The sequence below is a fragment of the Microcaecilia unicolor genome, chromosome 10, assembly GCF_901765095.1.
Source record: "Microcaecilia unicolor chromosome 10, aMicUni1.1, whole genome shotgun sequence".
Lineage (NCBI taxonomy): Eukaryota > Metazoa > Chordata > Amphibia > Gymnophiona > Siphonopidae > Microcaecilia > Microcaecilia unicolor.
In genome coordinates, this window is record NC_044040.1 from 5,699,444 (window position 1) to 5,717,816 (window position 18,373).

At 43.3% G+C, this 18,373-nt stretch overlaps 2 protein-coding genes across 7 annotated transcripts in view; one reads left to right on the forward strand and one right to left on the reverse strand.

Moving 5' to 3' along the window:
• Positions 1-12,552, reverse strand: part of PRPF18 (pre-mRNA processing factor 18) — a 43,896-nt gene extending 31,344 nt beyond the window's left edge. The window contains exons 1-3 of one of the 3 annotated variants that reach the window (XM_030216494.1): positions 12,363-12,549; positions 3,768-3,845; positions 3,622-3,648 (exon numbers count right to left, since the gene is read on the reverse strand). In XM_030216494.1, the coding sequence (XP_030072354.1) occupies positions 3,622-3,648; positions 3,768-3,845; positions 12,363-12,473 (216 nt within the window). In that variant the 5' untranslated portion in view covers positions 12,474-12,549. Of the gene's footprint in view, positions 1-3,621; positions 3,649-3,767; positions 3,846-12,362 lie in introns of all 3 variants that reach the window. The other 2 variants (XM_030216496.1, XM_030216495.1) reach the window with 2 other exon arrangements.
• A 213-nt stretch (positions 12,553-12,765) lies between these two features.
• BEND7 (BEN domain containing 7) overlaps positions 12,766-18,373 on the forward strand; it is an 88,270-nt gene continuing 82,662 nt past the window's right edge. For 2 of the 4 annotated variants that reach the window (XR_003943553.1, XM_030216074.1), the window contains exon 1: positions 12,768-13,049. Coding sequence is in view for 3 of the 4 variants with exons in the window: in XM_030216074.1 (XP_030071934.1) it covers positions 12,989-13,049 (61 nt within the window). In the remaining variant the exon portion in view is untranslated. Of the gene's footprint in view, positions 13,050-18,373 lie in introns of all 4 variants that reach the window. The other 2 variants (XM_030216076.1, XM_030216075.1) reach the window with 2 other exon arrangements.

Genomic DNA, 18,373 nt, shown 5'->3' on the forward strand with positions numbered 1-18,373 from the left:
TTCTGTATGAAATGAAACGGGCGCTAGCAAGATTGTCCCCCCCCCCTCCCTCGCTGTCTTCCTCTGTCCCCTCCGAGTCCTACGCCACCCTCTCTCCCCTCCAAGTTCCACGGCCCCCTTTCCTGTCGTCCGATTTGCAGGCCGTCCTCCCTCTCCTCTCCGCTGCAACTCACCACTTTGTGCATAAGTTTCCAGGTGTTCTCCAGGGCCTTGTGGTGGCCCACTGCCTTCAGGTCATGTTGTGGCTTGTTGGCAATAGTGAAGTGTTTTTGTGTGTGTGATAGATATTGTGTTTTTGTTGTCAGAATGTTGTTTGAGGGGTGGGAAAGGGAGGGGTGGGCGGGGTAGGCTAGTTGGGAGGGTGTGATGGTGTGTGTGAGTGAGAATGTTAGGGGGAGGGGGTGTGGGATGGTGAACTGTGAGGGATTGGCGAGGGAGTTTTGAAGGGGGGGCTGCTTTCCTGTGGTGATGGGTTGAAAGTGAGGGATCCTTCAGGTTGTGTGTTTGGTGGCTACCAGTAGGTTTTTTGTTTTGTGTGTGCTAGAGAGTGTGTGTGTGTGAATGTTTGGGGGGGGGGGGGGGCGGATGGCGAACTGTGAGGGAGTGGCTGTGGGCTTGGAGGGGGGTGCAAATGAAACAGCTTCACAGTTGTTACAGATGGAGCAATAATAAAGAACGACAACTTGGATGCTAGAAATGTTAAGTAGTAGTAGTAGTAGGATGCAGCAGCTCATACGTTTGGTTGCTTTATGTTGAGTGTATAGCAATGACGGCTGCGCGGGACAGTGGAAATAGAGATCAACCAAATTGGCTTCTTTGCTTAAAGGGAACTAAATATGCTGACCTGTTTGTGGTGGGAGGAGCTGTGAACATGCTGTAGCTTTCTTAGTGTAGTAGTCAGTTGGACTCGGAGGGGGCGGGGTGGGAGGTGCAGCGTCGGTGGGGGCTTGGAGGGGGTTCAGGGGCTTTGAGGGGGGTCAGTGTTGCTTGGGGGGGGGGGGGGGGGGTCAGCCCCTCACAGTGCCTTTCACCTCCGTGTGAAGGCGCTGCAGCAGAGGCAACAGGTGATCGTTTCCCCTCGGGTCTCCCTCCTTCCCTCCCTGTCCCGCCCTTGTCTGAGTAAATTCTGCGAGGGCGGGACACAGGGAGGGAAGGAGGGAGGGCCGAAGGGAAACGATCATCTGTTACCTGCTGCAGCGCCTTCAGTCTGAGGTGAGAGGCGCTGTGAAGGGCAGACAGAGGGGGGCGAGTGAAGGAGGGAGCGGGGACGACGGCGAGATGGACGGGGCCGTTGGCGCATCATGCTTGAGGCACATCGTTGGGCCGCCCTCGACGTCATCACGTTGTGACGCAAGGGCAGGGCACACAGTCTGTGGCAAACCGGATATCTCGCCCCCTTCAAGTTTCCGGTGAGGCTTCATTAGAACGTTGGGGTTGCCTTTTATATAGAGAGATTTGGATTTATTTACCGCCTTTTTGAAGGAAATAAAAACATAAGAACATAAGTATTGCAACACTGGGACAGACCGAAGGTCCATCAAGCCCAGCATCCTGTTTCCAACAGTGGCCAATCCAGGTCACAAATACCCGGCAAGATCCCAAAACAGTACATTTTATGATGCTTATCCTAGAAATAAGAAGTGGGGTTTCCCCATTTTAATAATGGCTTATGGACTTTTCTTTTAGGGAGCTATCCAGACCTTTTTTAAACCCTGCTAAGCTAACTGTGCTGCACAGTAAGAATAAATCAAACATAAGCAATAGACAATTACAATAATAAAAATATTCAAATAACACTACAAAATATGGCATAGTATACTACTTACAATGTCAACACACTATGTAATAAAACATTTTCACAGACAGCATAGATATAGGACGGCTGGCTCTTCAGAAGTCAGTATATCTCTATCTCCAGCAGGCGGATGGGCGGCTCTCACTAGCTCCTGGATTCCTCTGTTGGGGTGCTCCTGGCCTGGTTCTCCGAGGCAGTCGAGCATGGGGATGCACTGGCTATGTGCCGCCAGCTTTAGGGGGTATACCTGGTCACCCTGAGTCCCTTCCTCTCCCCGGGTGTCCCCCTGCTACTGTTATTTTTTTTTTTTTTAAAGGAGGTGGCCAGAGTGGGCTTTGTTCCCTGTCTGTGAGCTTTTGGCTGGCTGGGCTGTAAGGAGCTGCCTGTTCCTTTAAAACAATAATAATAAGAAGAAAAAAGAAAACCAAGACCCATTTTCAGTCTCACAGTGGTGTGTCTTAGCCAGGGCAGGGGCTGACAGGGAGCGAGCAGGAGGTCTCGTAGCAGGCCCAGCAGAAAGCGGGGTTTCTTGGGCAGGATAGCCTTGTGGTTCCTGCGCAGCTGCTGTCGCTGGAACCCCCACAGAAAAGATATCAACTGGATACTCTTGCATTTGAGGTGGGGTTGTTGGCCCCTCCCCCCCTCAGTAGAGGTAGCGCTGAGCGGCCAGTCTCTTCGGGGGGGGGAGGACCCACAGGAGGGTGAACTGCTGCATGTGGAGCCCGACGACCGCTTGGCCACCACGATTTTTCACGAGGAGTTGCCCCCTCCACTGTCCATGCCCTTCAGGCCCATAATATTGCGGTGGACGACTCCCCCGTGCTGGCCGCTATGAACCTCAAAATGGCGAGCACCAGAAACATAGCGACGGGCTGCTCTGCGCATGCTCAGCTGGCCGACTGGCTTCCTCCATATCGCAAGCAAATGAGCTGGGTCGCAAAAGCAACGAGCAGCTCATTTGCATGCGATTTTCTTTGGGAATCCATCTGTATTTCCAAATCAGTAATTTTTACCGATTTGAAAATACGAATGGATTCTTAATGGGGATCTTATTGCATCTTAAGCCTCAATAATTTTTCTCATGAACAAAATAGCAAAACATGTGCATATGACATCAGGCAACATCCTATCTGCATGATGTTTGTCTCATGGACAATGAAAACAATGGTCAAGTTAATGATGTTCAGGCTGAGAAAAACTTCAGGAAATATGAACAGTGAAAATGCAATAAATACACAGGGCCTGGGAGTCATTGAGGAAGCCTAACATCACGCTTCAAAAGTAGCTTTCAGGAACTTAATGTCATTTCAGTCTGTATCCTTAGGCACAGTTTACAGGCATGGACTTTTACAGCATCACCGATGTTGATGAATGTACTTCATGCAAGGGGACAACCAAGGCTTTCCAGATGCCTCATTTGCTTCTAACTGTGCAGCAAGCTAAACAATGCTTCTCTTGCATGGACAGAGGCATATTATCTAAAAGCAGAGAAATATCACAGCGCACCAGCTCGTTAGCACTGGATCATTAAAGAGAGCTTTGTTCTAGGTTTGTATTAATTGAGTTTACTATACCACTAGCTTTGTACCCAAACGACATCAAAGATAACTAGAAATATGCCTTAATTATTGTATTGGTTTTGATGGATGAGATCAGATCCAGTGTTAATACCTAAAGAGAGCACAAATGAAAATATAAAGCTTTGCTCCTAAGCCAGTTCCATGCTAGCCACAAATTAGAAAGCCAAACCATTGGGAACAAAAGTAACAGCTGAGTGGATCATGCACATTTCTTCCCAAAATCAGGAAATCGTTTGAAAGTCATACCTCTCCTGCTGGCTTCTCACTTACAGGCTAATGTGTAGGACATTGATAAATCAGACAAAAGAACATTATAAAGATTATTTCAAAGTTCAGACGCAGATAAGAAATGTTTGATACTGGCAGGGGTAAAAAGCTGTTGTAGACCATACCTTGAAGCCACATTTCTCCAGGTATGCCTCCTCTTCTTTCCTGGCTAGATCACTGCGTTTGAAATATTTTTTACTTTCCTAGGTGCAGGGAACAAAAAAAGGGAGTCAGAACATATAAAGTGGGTGGAGTTAGGACAGAGGGTAACTATTGTAATAGTCAACAGTAAAGCAGGAGGATAGATTAAGGTCTAAGCATATGAATCCTGAAGGAAGGTGGTCTACGGAGATATGACAGAGACATTTACAGTTCCAGTTACTAACGTGCAGCACCGCGTCAATGTGAATTATTAGTATCTCAGTACATGCGACTGCAAACTTAGGGCCACTTTTAATAAGCAGTGGTAGGGTTAACGCATGGGTAGCGTAGCCAAATGTAGCGTGGGCGCCTGCTGGTAATTCCAAGGTTGACGCGCGCTGTTCACCGCGGGAGAAAATAATCGCCCACTTTCTACCGTTGGAGGTGTTTCAGTTGGTAAACGGCAGTGTGGGCCACACTGGCGCAAGATACATGATTACCGCACAAGTAGTGCGTGAGCCCTTACCGCTAAGTCAATGGGTGGCAGTAAAGGCTCAGGCTATGTTTAATTTCAGCGCATAGCCATTTACTGCCCCCATTAAACATAGTAAGTGATGGCAGATAAAGACCTGAATGGTCCATCCAGTCTGCCCAACACTCAGATTCATTCTCAATTCTAGATTCAATCAACAACGAACATGATATTATATACTTTTTCCCAGCCACGTTAAAAAAGTAGCCAGCACACACCAATTTCACATGTCCACACTACCACAGGCCACTTTTTACTGCTTAGTAAAAGGGCCCCATAGTAATTCTGAGTTACTGAAAGGAGTGAAATTTTTTTTTTTTTGGGGGGGGGGGGGGGGGGGGGTGATATCCAAAGTGATTTAACCAGCCAGAAATGACGCTTGGCAGGTAAAAAGTCACCCGTTCGGGGCTAAACGGTCATTTTCAGCAGCACTTAACCAGTAAGCACCTCTCTCAAAATTATTATTTTGGGGGAAGTTCTGGGGGTGGAATTAGCACTTAATTGGCCAAGGTAACCGCATAAATAGGACCACAAAAAAGTCAGTCCTATCTTTACGTGATGCAGCATGGCCGGTTAAGTCACTTAATCGTCTATGCTTTAACCAGTGGCAGTCAGTAAAATGCTTAGTGTCGCAGGCTGAATATCAACCCAAAAAAGTGACGCTGTGAAGAGAGACATTTGTGAATGCTTTATAACATGAGTGTTACAAAAGTGGTTATACAATTCAGGGCACAGATATGAATTCCTTCTCCAGGGGTAATCAGCAAATTCTTTCCTGACATGATATTCTACTACTACTACTTATCACTTCTATAGCGCTACAAGGCATACGCAGCGCTGTACACCATACACGAAAAAGACAGTCCCTGCTCAAAGAGCTCACAATCTAAATAGGACAGACAGAACAACTAAGAGGTAAGGGAATTAAAGAGGTGGGGATAAAAGGGTACAGGCCAAGTGAGTAGTGGTTAGGAATCAAAAGCAGCGTTAAAGAGGTGGGCTTTTAGCCTGGATTTGAAAACAGCCAAAGACGGGGCTAGACGTACAGACTCGGGAAGTCTATTCCAGGCGTGAGGTGCAGCGAGATAAAATGAACGGAGTCTGGAATTAGCAGTAGAGGAGAAGGAGACAGAAAAGAGAGATTTATCCACAGAACGGAGTACCAGAGGGGGGGGGCGTAGGGAGAGACAATAGTGGAGAGGTACTGGGGAGCGGTAGAGCGAATGCACTTATAGGTCAGCAAAAGAAGTCTGAATTGAATATTCTAATTGGTATTCCTATGGGATAAAGTCTCCAAATGGGTTATTTTTGCACCGATGACAGGAATGAACCTCACTCACATACCAAGGTGTAGTGGATATATACTCTCACTCATTCAAACGTACTGCTAGTACTCATCTCAGCAGCTGCACTGTGCCAATGAAAGCTTTCTTCTAGTGTGCATAGGGGGGCTCATTTTCAAAGCACGTAGACTTACGTTACATAAGTAACCTACGGAACTTTGGATGTCTAAGTGCTTTGAAAATGAGCCTCAAGGTATAATATGCTCAGATAACATATACAAATGGGGCTCATTTTCAAAGCACTCAGACTTACAACATTCCACAGGTTCCTAAGTAACTTTGCAAGTCTAAGTGCTTTGAAAATACATCTCCACGTGTGCTTGGAAATTCTTTTTAGCAAAGCTAGTGACATCCAGTACAACTGAGACAATTTCCTTATCTTTCAGCCATATTTTCTTGGTCTCTGGTTGCATTTTTTGATACTTGAGGAACTTCTCTTTCTCCATGCATACTTTCTATTGACATTTTAATACTAATGCCGTTCATGTGCATTTCTTCTTTACTATAATGTCTTGTCTTCTTATTTGAAACTTTTTATTGAAGAGAAAGTGGGAAATATCCCGGGTTATCACAACTTCTCCATTGACCACAATTCTGTCAGGCTCATGATCCCAGCATTTTTCAAGCATAGCAACACGGTGGCACCTTCTTATAACTCTTTGAACTGACATTTCACACCCAGTAATGAAATTTTTATTAAATTTTATTTGTTACATTTGTACCCCACATTTTCCCACTTATTTGCAGGCTCAATGTGGCTTACATGGTACCGTAATGGCGTTCGCCAAGTCGGTTGATAACAAATACAAGATTATATTGTGGTTTAATGAGATAGGTGTATCAGGTACCATGAAGGTCGAAGGGAATGAAGACTGTATCAGTACGATCATTCGTTATGCTGTGTTCCTGGGTGTGGGGATTTACGGTGGATCGATGGGGTAAGCCTTTTTGAAGAGGTTGGTTTTTAGTGTTTTCCTGAAGTTTAGATGGTCGTGAATTGAATGGATGACTATTTCCTATTCAGTGTTGTAATGAATTCTTATTTACTTACATTTATGAAACCTATCTGCATTTGTCTTACTGCTTTTTTTTTCTATGATGGCTGTGAGCCATCTTATTTCTAGTTCACTGTGCAGTCTCATCCTTAGCTCTCTATTCCTGTGTCAGGGAATTATTATTATTGTATCCTTACTTTCCTTGTTCTTCATATCACGTAGCTGGTCTGATTGTTTTTCTTTATATTTATTACTTATTGCTTGATCTGATTATGTGTTACCCAATTTCTTTCTGTATGGTTTTGTTTTGGAAATTTTTCATTAAACTGATGTAAGCAAATAAACATTTATCTGCATTTGCCTTACTGTTTTTTTTTTTTCTATATTCTGGCTGTGAACCATCTTGTCTTTAAGACTACTATACTGTACTGCAATTATCAATCTCTCATCCTTAGCTTTAAAGTTCACCTTTCCTTAACTATTCCTGCATCAGGGTTTGATCTAAACTGTAGATCCAACATAAGGAGGCCGGTGGTGTCAAAGATATTTGACTGTTATACGCAAATCCATATTATATGGTTTATATACTATACCACTTTTCATGGCTACAGTGTAATATGTCATAGAAAAAAAGAAGGTGCAACCCCTGACCACATTATAAGTGATCCCGCGTTATATTGGGTTTACAGTGTACTTGTCATTTTGGGGCAATACTGTTGTGTCCCCTGCTTTATTTGTGGTTTGACAACTTGTTTTTCTTTCATTGCTGGTCTGATTCTTTAAAGAGTTTTCTCTTGATTTGAAAATTTTGCTTCCCCCCCTCCATGCACTAGTGGATTCTCATATATTCCTTGTTTGTCAGAATTGTTATCCAAGTAAAGGTTTCCGTAAGCTCAAAAATTGTGATAATCTGTGTTAGCAGCAGTGGTTGCCTCGCACATTCCCACCAAAACAGTGTTGGGGAGGCAATTATCAGCGAACTTTTGCCGCTGAATCTCTGCTATAGGAGAGTGCTACTGTGTAAGTGAAAACAGCAACGGTCTCGGAGGCACAGAAAGTTCTTCAAAGAGGGATGGTGGAGGCAAATATCACTTCCTTAGTTAAACCTGCACAGGTGACACTTGACTCAATTTGGCAGGCCTTGGAGTCCCCTTACAAAGTAGACTCTGGGCAAGTCACTTAACCCTCCATTGCCCCAGGTACAAATAAGTACCTGTATACAATATGTGAGCCGCGTTGAGCCTGCCATGAGTGGGAAAGCTTGGGGTACAAATGTAACAAAAAAAATAAATTCCTACTGTCCAGACGAACTCAATCAGACTACAAGCTTTGGAGAAAGGTTTTACAGCAACTAAGGTGAAAAAATCTGAAGACGCGGGTCTTCAAGTTCAACAGGTGAAGCAACTTTGTTCTTCTCTCACTTAGGAAAAGACGATTCTTCATAAAAAAGTAGAAAATGTTGATAACTTCACCAGGCAACTGAATTTAAGGCTTTTGAACTTTCCTCAGGTACTAAGAGTATCTCCTAAGGATCTATTTTATAGATTCTTACAAGAAACATTTAATGATGCTGCATTACCCCTCTCCGAAAGATTTACTAAATTCCTGTTGTTATCCCTGCTCAAGCAGGTGCACCTGGTGCAGCTTCTGCTGTAGATATATCATCTGATCCCTTGGAAGTGACTGAATTACTGGAAAGTTCAGGAGATAAAATAATTACTAGAACTACAATCTTAGTATCATTTGTCTTTCTTCAATACAGAAATTCTTTGCAACCTATGGTTTTTTTTCATAAGAAGGCCTGCAACTTCCTTGGAGGGAAGATATTAATTTTTCCTGATGTATCAAAACGGACACAAACTAGATGAAAGAAATTTCTTTCTCTGTGGCAGCAGGTGTTTCCTCTTGGAGCTAAATTTCAGCTTCATTATTCTTGTAAATATATAGTTCTCCTTGAGGGCAATTCCTATATATTCTAAAATCCATCTCAGCAGCAACATTTTGTTCAGGGTAAGGGGTCTCCAATAGTTCCATCTGAGCCATGATTTGTTAAGATTGTCACTGCTCGAGTCTTTTGGTATATAAAAGCCTGTTAAATGCTATTTTTCTCTTTTCCTTTTCTTCAATTTATTCCACGTTCCCCTGGAAGCTTTCCTTGCCCTTACCTCTAATGTGGACTACATAAGTGGAGTTATAATTTGATTCTATTTTCCATTTTCTTTGCCTATTTTTATGTCTTAACTTCCATTTGATTCATGTTCAAAGTATGTCCTTTGATTGTAACTTTGAAATATACATTAAAAAAATTTGTGATTATCTGTCATACCATCTGGTGGATATGAACTTTAATGAAAATATTAATTAAAAAATGTTGTCCAAATTTAAATACGGAGACCACCTCTGAAAGTTCACGTTTGAACTAACTCTTTGGGTCTACTGATGATGTCTGTAGTCCTATCACAATAGTTCGTTATATGCAATCTATTTTTATAAGATCCATACTGCATGCAGCTCTTGGGATGTACAATCTCATTACTGTTCTGGGGTAGGTCACTATTGTGCATGACAGAAATAAATCTCATTTTTGTGCCAGGGTATGTTGGAGATTATGCAAATCTTGAGGCCAACATCTCCAAATGAGTTAGTTTTGCATATACCATGCCAGCAATGAAACTCACTCCTAAGCTACAGTGTGTAGGGTATGATCTCAGTCTCTCAAATTTACTGTTAAGGCTCATCATAGTACTTGTATCATGCCAAAGAGAAATTCCTTCTGGAGTTCATAAGATATTACTTGTATAGGCAACCTATCAAAGTGTGCCTGAAAATTCCTTTTAATCAGGCCTATGGGAAATATTTATTTTATTTTTCTGCCACACTTTCTTGGTCTGACAGCATTTTTTGATACTTGAGGATCTTCTCCCTCTCTACGCATTTCACAGAATAATCACAAGTACCAACTCTACAAATAAGGCTGTTCTGGTGTCTTTCTCCTTTACCACTATGTTCACTTTTCTTGCATCAAGTTTTTGTCAGCTGGAAAGGGAACATCCCAGATGTTGATACGTTTTCATTTTCCATAATTCTCCTAGGGTCGCGATTCTAATGCTTTTCCAGCACAATAGTGGTTATAGCATTTACAAAATTTCCAGTGGAAGAAATGTGCCACTTTATTGTGCCTGTCAGTGTAGAAATGTTCTGCCATTAGCACTCTGCAGCCAGCTAAAAGTAGCTGTTTCCAGCTCCTTTTTTTTTTCTTTACAAAATTTACATATTGTATCTCTTTTACCAGTCTTGTTTTCTATATTTGCTGTCAATTATTTCATCCACAATCCACTGTCCTGGGCTGCAACTATCAATCTGTCATCCTTAGGTTTCAGTTCACTTCTCCCTAACCACTCATGCATTCAGTTTTGATCCATGTATGACCCTGAAGTGACTCCTTATATTCCCTTGTCCGATGATCTAATTCTTTTAAGAGTGTTTTTTTCTTTTGCAAATCATGTTGCTTCTTTTCCTGTGTGTACTGGTGGATTCTCAATCGTGCCTTTTGTTTGTTAGAATGCTTTACATCCAGAGTCTGCCTCTACTTGGACAAGCGTTCTGATGAGCAAAAGGCATGATTGAGGATCCACCAGTACACACAGGAAAGAAAGCTACAGGATTTCCAAAGAGGAGAAAATACTTTTTGAAGGATTAGATCAGTAAACAAGGGGGGTGGGGGGGAAGGAAAGACAAGTAGCAAATACACAAACAGTGGGAAATACAAAGCAAATGTTCTGTAAAGAAGTATCAGTAGTTAGAGATTATGCTCAATATTATATAAAACTTTGTACACGTTTCACTTATGACTGATTTGCTTATAAACTAAACTGTATAGACTTGTGCTTCTTCTTGAATACTTTTTGCACAGTGGAAGAGAATTGCAATCTTTTAAAAGCTGGAGTAAAAATAAAATTTAAACGACAACAAAAAAATCCAATCTAGGATCATAACATAAACTTTTCCTATCGTGTGGCAATAACACATACTTTGTCATATTTTACCCAATCATTGGGAAGCTTAAATTTATGCCTAGAAACAAATGATGGAAAACCCATATGTAAAAAGTATTTGTGTGAATGTCATCAGATCTGAGGGAAGTTGCTACCAACAACCAAATATAGTAATTCCCTAATATCTGAAAGCACTGATGGGGATCAGAAATGGTTTATTCCTGCAGTGCAAGTGCACTGGGGAAAAATCACTTTTTCACAGCAGCCCTCTGGTCTCCGGCTGTCCATTCTCAGTAGCTCAAAGCCAACTTTCTATTTGCCACGGAGAGGAACTTAAGAGGCATATTTGAAAATGAGTCCCTAAGTGTCAGACAGGCCAGGGGCAGCAGGAGTGAGAGAGACCTTCCTCTGGACTGCTTCTAGTCTTTTTTTAATGCACTTTATTTTACTACTACTACTTAACATTTCTAGAGCGCTACTAGGGTTATGCAGCGATGTACAATTTAACAAAGAGAGACAGTCCCTGCTCAAAGAGCTTACAATCTAATAGACAAGTGAACGGTCGGTCCGATAGGGGCAGTCTGGATTCACTGAACGGTAAGGGTTAGGTGCCGAACGCAGCATTGAAGAGGTGGGCTTTAAGCAAAGACTTGAAGATGGGCAGGGAGGGGGCTTGGCGTAAGGGCTCCGGAAGGTTGTTCCAAGCATAGGGTGAGGCGAGGCAGAATGAGCGGAGCCTGGAGTTGGCGGTGGTGGAGAAGAGGCCCCATTTTATGCAATAGGACTCGGCTACTAATAACAAAAGTTAATGCTGTTAGTGCACATTACTGATGGTACCTAAAGTTAATTAAAAAAAAATTCCCCCCCCCCCCCAATCTACTTGATTAAAACAATTCCCAGGCTTCTCTTTACATTCAGGAGGTAGTTCTGCAATGGGCCGATGATCAGAAGCAAATGCAGGCGCTCGAGGCTGTTAGCACCACCCACGACTTTTATTGTCCACCTCTTTATATACTATATTTAGCTGTTTTATCCTTTTTGTGTTATCTTGTTACATTATGAGGCATATTTTCAAAGCACTTAGCCTTCCAAAGTTCCATAGAAACTTATGGAACTTTGGAAGGCTAAGTGCTTTGAAAATATGCCTCTATGTAAGCCGCATTGAGACATAAGTACATAAGTACATAAGTAGTGCCATACTGGGAAAGACCAAAGGTCCATCTAGCCCAGCATCCTGTCACCGACAGTGGCCAATCCAGGTCAAGGGCACCTGGCACGCTCCCCAAACGTAAAAACATTCCAGACAAGTTATACCTAAAAATGCGGAATTTTTCCAAGTCCATTTAATAGCGGTCTATGGACTTGTCCTTTAGGAATCTATCTAACCCCTTTTTAAACTCCGTCAAGCTAACCGCCCGTACCACGTTCTCCGGCAACTGTTAATAAGTGTCTGTCACACATGAACTTTTTCAATGCCACAGTCAGGCATATTTTCAAAGCACTTTGGGAGGCTAAGTGCTTTGAAAATACGCCTCAATATCACTCTGTATTTGTCATACCGGAATTGGCGATCACCTTCACGGTACTAAGTAAGCCACATTGAGCCTACAAACGTGGGCTACAAATGCAATAAATAAATAAGTGGGAAAGCGCGGGGTATAAATGCTACATTCCCAACCCAAGCCCCCCCTCCCCCCTCACTTCGTCTCCTTACGTTCAGCAGCTGCTTCTCTTCCACAAGTTTCCTCTTGCGGGCGATTTCCGCCTTCAGAATCTCCATAGTCTCCCTGGAACGCCACAACCCTCTCCAATCTCCATACCACATTTAACCAAAGCGCATTGTCGCCTCATACAGACCATTTCCGGGTTCCAGCTCGTCGTCACCACAGCGCAAACGGAACCGGAAGGAAATCGCCATCTCCATAGCGACCGTAGAGGTTGGATGTGACGCCAGGGCGTCAAGCCAGCCCCGCCCCTCCACGCAGGCGGAAAGAGGAGGAGCCCCCGACGCGGAAGTGAAGCGTGACGCGCTCTCCCGCCTCCTGAGCCCCGCCCCCTTCTTCCCCTTGCCAGCGCTGAATTCCCCCAGCAGGTGGCACCGGGGTCCCGCGGGCGCTGCCTGTGACAGGTCGCCCCCTCCCCCCTCCCTCTGTTTACCAATGACCCGAAAGCCCAGGGCCGGTGGCTGCTGCTGCTTCTTCCTCCCGACGCCTCCCTCAACTTTGCGGGCCGTGGGGAGACGGAGCCGACACCGAGCAGCAGCACCACTGCGCCTCCGCTGCCTCTTTCCGCTTCTTCTCGCTACTGTTCTGTAGCTTTCGTTCTCTCCTCCGGCGGAGCATGGAGTTCTCGGAAAGGAAACGGAGCCGCAAGTCGCAGAGCTTTAAACTGGTGAACGAGGGTAAGAAGAAGAAGAAAAGGGCAGTTGAGAGGGGGGGAGGGGAGTGCGCGTATCCAGATGCCCCCCTCCCCTCCCCCCCCCCAATCCACAAAGGGGCAAGTGTGTGGCAGAAGTTTCAGTTTCACTAATGATGACTTCGGAGCACGTCAGGGCTCAGGCGCACCTTAGATCAACAGGAAAAGCAATAGTCTCGCCTAAACCCCCTGGAAAAGGGATTTTCAAAACAAAAAAAAGACGCAGTTTTGAAATTTGCCCGTGCAAGTAGCGGGTTGTGCGGCTTTCTAACTGCATGATGAGCGAGAAATTTGACAGAGGGAAGATTTATGACTCGACCTGCCCTGAAGTGTATCCTCAGAGCAACAGATATGGGAGGAGGCAGTTGTCCTTTGCTCTGAAAAGCCCTTATTCCCTGTGTTTCTTTCTGATGCCTATTTGTGTTTTGGGGGAGATGGGGAGTTTCAATCTTTATTTCTCTTTCGTTTTTATCATTCGTGTTTTCTTTTCCTAGAAATTAAAAAAAAAATAATAATTGGCTGCTGTTCCTGATGTTTCCTGCGCACAGGATAGTCTTGTGCTCTCATATATGTGTACTTGTGTATCTCGTTATCTATTTACATATAAACAAACGTTTTTATGGCACATACAGTAAAAAAAAGTAAAATTATAAAATTATGATATATCAGGTCAGAATAAAATCTCATGAAAATATTTAGGCAAAATAAGGGGGATCAAATAAGTGTTTGATTGCGAGCCCTGCCCTTCACTCACTTACTACCAATTGGGGCTTATTGGGCTGAGATCTTGACAGAATAATCCATTAATATATTGAGGGGAGGCAATACATTTTCTACCTGATTTTCCTGTGCTGTTTGTAAGCAGTCTCCAGTTACACTTCAATAAACCATCCTTATTTATTTTTTAAAGTATTAGTGGCCAAGGAGCCGGAAACTTATACAGTAACAGCGCTGCGTATGTCTAGTAGCGCTATGGAAATGATGAGTAGTAGTAGTAACAGGGGAATCATCATAGATAATATAAGAAAAGGAAAAATATCTTTATATGAATAAACCCAGCTGATGGATAATAGATTGATGAAAGCTGATGCTTACAACCTGTAATCCCAGTCTTTGCTGATCATTAGGTTACGTGGAGGCCCTCTTACATACAATAAATGCTATTGCGCATTTAGGGGGTCGTTTAAAAAGGCGCACTTAAAATTCACATTCGCTAAACACTAAGATGCCCATAGGAATATAATGGGTGTCTTAGTGTTTAGCACACGCTAATTTTTAGCACGCACTAAAAATGCTGACGCGCTTTTGTAAAAGGGGCCCTTACTGCAGTTTAAAAATGCTGACGCGCTTTTGTAAAAGGGGCCCTTACTGCAGTTTAAAATTGCTTACTACAGGATAGGCTCAGGCGTCCTGCGGTAATTTCCAAATCTGCATGTACTAACTGCAGTAAAAAAAAATGTTTTGAATTTTTCTTGGAGGAGGTGTGTCTGTGGGTGGAGAGTGGATGTTCCTATGTTAGTCAGTTAATGCAGCTAATGGCAACATTAGCGCATGGCCATTAATTAAAAAAAAAAATTGGAAAATCAGCCTTTTTACTGCTGTGCTAAAAACGACTTTAGCGTGTAGGAAAAACCCGTGTAAGGCCACTTTTTACCTCTGCTTAGTAAAAACCCATTAGAAAAGCAAAAATCAGAGGAAGAAGCATAGATTCTGGGTCAAAGGTTACAGCCTGAGGAGGCAGAGGGCACTGTACTGTGGGACTTTTGGCGCAGGAGGAAGACAAGTGCAGTACAGAAGGCTGAGCTGAAGCTGAGTAAATTAGCCTAGGGAGATTACATTTGGAAGAGGGTTGACTTCAGTGGGCTAAGCGCCAGAGGGTGGTGGTGAATGAATTCGCTCGAAAGAGGGAAGTGTAAGTAGTGGAGTGCCTCAGGGATCGGTGCTGGGGCCGATTCTGTTCAGTATATTTGTGGGTGACATTGCCGAAGGGTTGGAGGGTAAAGTTTCCCTTTTTGCGGATGATACTAAGATTTGTAACAGAGTGGACACCCAGGAGGGAGTGGAAAACATGAAAAAGGATCTGCAGAAGCTAGAAGAATGGTCTAAGGTTTGGCAATTAAAATTCAATGCGAAGAAATGCAAAGTGATGCACTTAGGGAGTAGAAATCCACGGGAAACGTATGTGTTAGGCGGTGAGAGTCTGATGTGTACAGACGGGGAGAGGAATCTTGGGGTGATAGTATCTGACAGTGTGTTTTTTTTCTAGCAAAAAAGGTGCCGGTACTCAAATGCTAGGCCACCCTTCAGGAGTGGGGTGATCACTGAGGGATCCACCCCATAATAGCCAGGCCCCCTGCAACCAGTCACAGAATCTACGACAAGACAGAATTGGTGTGTAGAGCCTGAGCTCTATCATGGGGTCCATGGGTCAGTTTTAGCAGACAGTGGAAAGGGTGCCGGTACTCAGTACCCGCAAGTACCCCCTCAAAAAAAGCCCTGGTATCTGAGGATCTGAAGGTGACGAAACAGTGTGACAAGGCGGTGACCGTAGCTAGAAGGTTGCTAGGCTGTATAGAGAGAGGTGTGACCAGCAGAAGAAAGGAGGTGTTGATGCCCCTGTATAAATAGTTGGTGAGGCCCCACCTGGAGAATTGTGTTCAGTTTTGCAGGCCATATCTTGGTAAGGATGTAAAAAGAATTGAAGTGGTGCAAAGAAAAGCTACAAGAATGGTATGGGATTTGCGTTACAAGACGTATGAGGAGAGACTTGCTGACCTGAACATGTATACCCTGGAGGAAAGGAGAAACAGGGGTGATATGATACAGACGTTCAAATATTTGAAGGGTATTAATCTGCAAACAAACCTTTTCCGTAGATGGGAAGGCGGTAGAACGAGAGGACATGAAATAAGATTGAAGGGGGACAGACTCAAGAAAAATGTCAGGAAGTATTTTTTCACGGAGAGAGTGGTGGATACTTGGAATGCCCTCCTGTGGGAGGTAGTGGAGATGAAAACGGTAACGGAATTCAAAAATGCGTGGGATAAACATAAAGGAATCCTGTTCAGAAGGAATGGATCCTCAGAAGCTTAGCGGAGATTGGGTGGCAGCACCGGTGGTTGGGATGTGGGGCTAGTAGTACTGGGCAGACTTCTACAGTCTGTGCCCTGAAAATGGTAGATACAAATCAAGGTCAGGTATACATATAAAGTAGCGCATATGAGTTTATCTTGTTGGGCAAACTGGATGGTCCGTGCGGGTCTTTCTCTGCATTCATCTACTATGTTACTGTGTTAATCCAGATTTATAGTACAGTTGAACTGCTATAAGAAATTGTAGAACTAACAGTCGGGACTGAAAGCTCATTAAGTCCTTCTTCCTGGTATCCGATGCACCTGCGAACACTACTCAAAATTTGGTTTTGAGGGTTTGACTTCAGTATTAATAGCGATCATATATAGTCGGTTGGTTTCTAGATTATGCTGGTCTTTGATTTAAAGAGAGATTGCCCATCTCAAACTGCTGAATGGTGTGTAGAAAAATTTGGTTCTGCTCAGCTAGACTGTCAACCTCGTAGTTCTAACATTTATTTATTTTATTTATTACATTTGTATCCCACATTTTCCCACCTATTTGTAGGCTCAATGTGGCTTACATAGTACCGGAGAGGCCTTTGCAGGCTCCGGTGTGAACAAATACAGGGTGATGTTGTGGTAAGATCAAGTTCATGTGGCACAGCCACATTAGGCAATCGGAGAACGGAAGAGTTGTGTTATGTCCATTACGTGCTTTAGTTTGGTTGTGTTGCAGAGATTAGGCATTTAAGTTGGATCAGTAGGGTATGTCTTTTTAAACAGGTTGGTTTTTGGTGATTTCCGGAATTTTAGGTGGTCGTACGTCGTTTTCAAGGCTTTTGATAGTGCGTTCCACAGTTGTGTGCTTATGTAGGAGTGTAGCTCATGACCTCTGTGCCTGCTGCATGGCCTGGAGTATTTGTTTAGCTGGCTGTATCTGGGCACATTTAAGGCTGGTTTAGCAGTGTACCAGGCCTTTTTTTGTGTATGTGTTTACAGGGAGAGGACTCTTAGTTTAGTGTTCCAGGAGGTGTGAGAAGAATAAATATAGAGTTAGAAATTTTCAGAAAATAGGCCGCATTTGTCTAAGCTTTTTTTATTGGGGGGGGGGGGGGTCCCTTCCTGAAATGGGAAAAGACAAGCTGAAATTCAGTTTCATGGCTTTAAACTTTGCTGTTTGTTTCAGCAGGGAAAGAAACTGTTTTAGTTTGATTTACTAGGGAGGAGAAGGATTAAAAAGTTTTGTGAGACTTAATTATAGAGTTGCTTGCAGCAATCAGCAGCTTGTTTGATAGGTTCTTAAAAAGTGGATTAGTTTGCGTTCAACAGGTCCTTCCTGTAGATGGGGGGGAGGGGATGGACCGGGTGAGTTTATGCCAGTTTTTTGAAACTAGAACAGTGGCCAATCCAGGTCACAAGTACCTGGCAAGATCCCAGAACAGTAAAATAGACTTTATGCTGCTTTTCCTAGAAATAAGCAGTGAATTTTCCCAAGTCCACCTTAATAATGGCTTATGGACTTTTCTTTTAGGAAGTTAGCCAAATCTTTTTTTTTAAACCCTGCTAAGCTAACCGCTTTTACCACATTCTCTGGCAACAAATTCCAGAGTTTAATGACATGTTGAGTGAAGAAATATTTTCTCTGTTTTGTTTTAAATGTACTACTTAGTAGCTTCATTGCGTGCCTCCTAGTCCTAGTATTTTTGGAAAGAGTAAATGAGTGATTCACATCTACCCGTTCCACTCCACTTAGTATTTTATAGACCTCTATATAATACCTCCCCTCAGCTGTCTATTCTCCAAGCTGAAATCCCTGGCCGCTTTAGCCTTTCTTCATAGTGAAGTTGCCCAATCCCCTTTATCATTTTGTCGCCCTTCTCTGTACTTTTTCTAATTCTGCTATATCTTTTTTGAGACGCGGTGACCATGAAGCGATACAAAGGCATTAGAACATTCCCAGTTTGGTTTTCCATTCCTTTCCTAATAATACCTAACATTCTATTTGCTTTCTTAGATGCTGCTGCACACTGAGCAGAGAGTTTCAACGTATCATCAGTGATGACACCTAGATCCCTTTCCTAGTCAGTGAATCCTAATGTGGATCCTACCATCACGTAGCTCTAGCTTAGGTTCCTCTTTCCCACATGGATCACTTTTTCACTTGCTCACATTAAATGTCATCTGCCATTTAGATGCCCAGTCTCATAAGGTCTTCTTGTATTTCCTTTTGTGAATT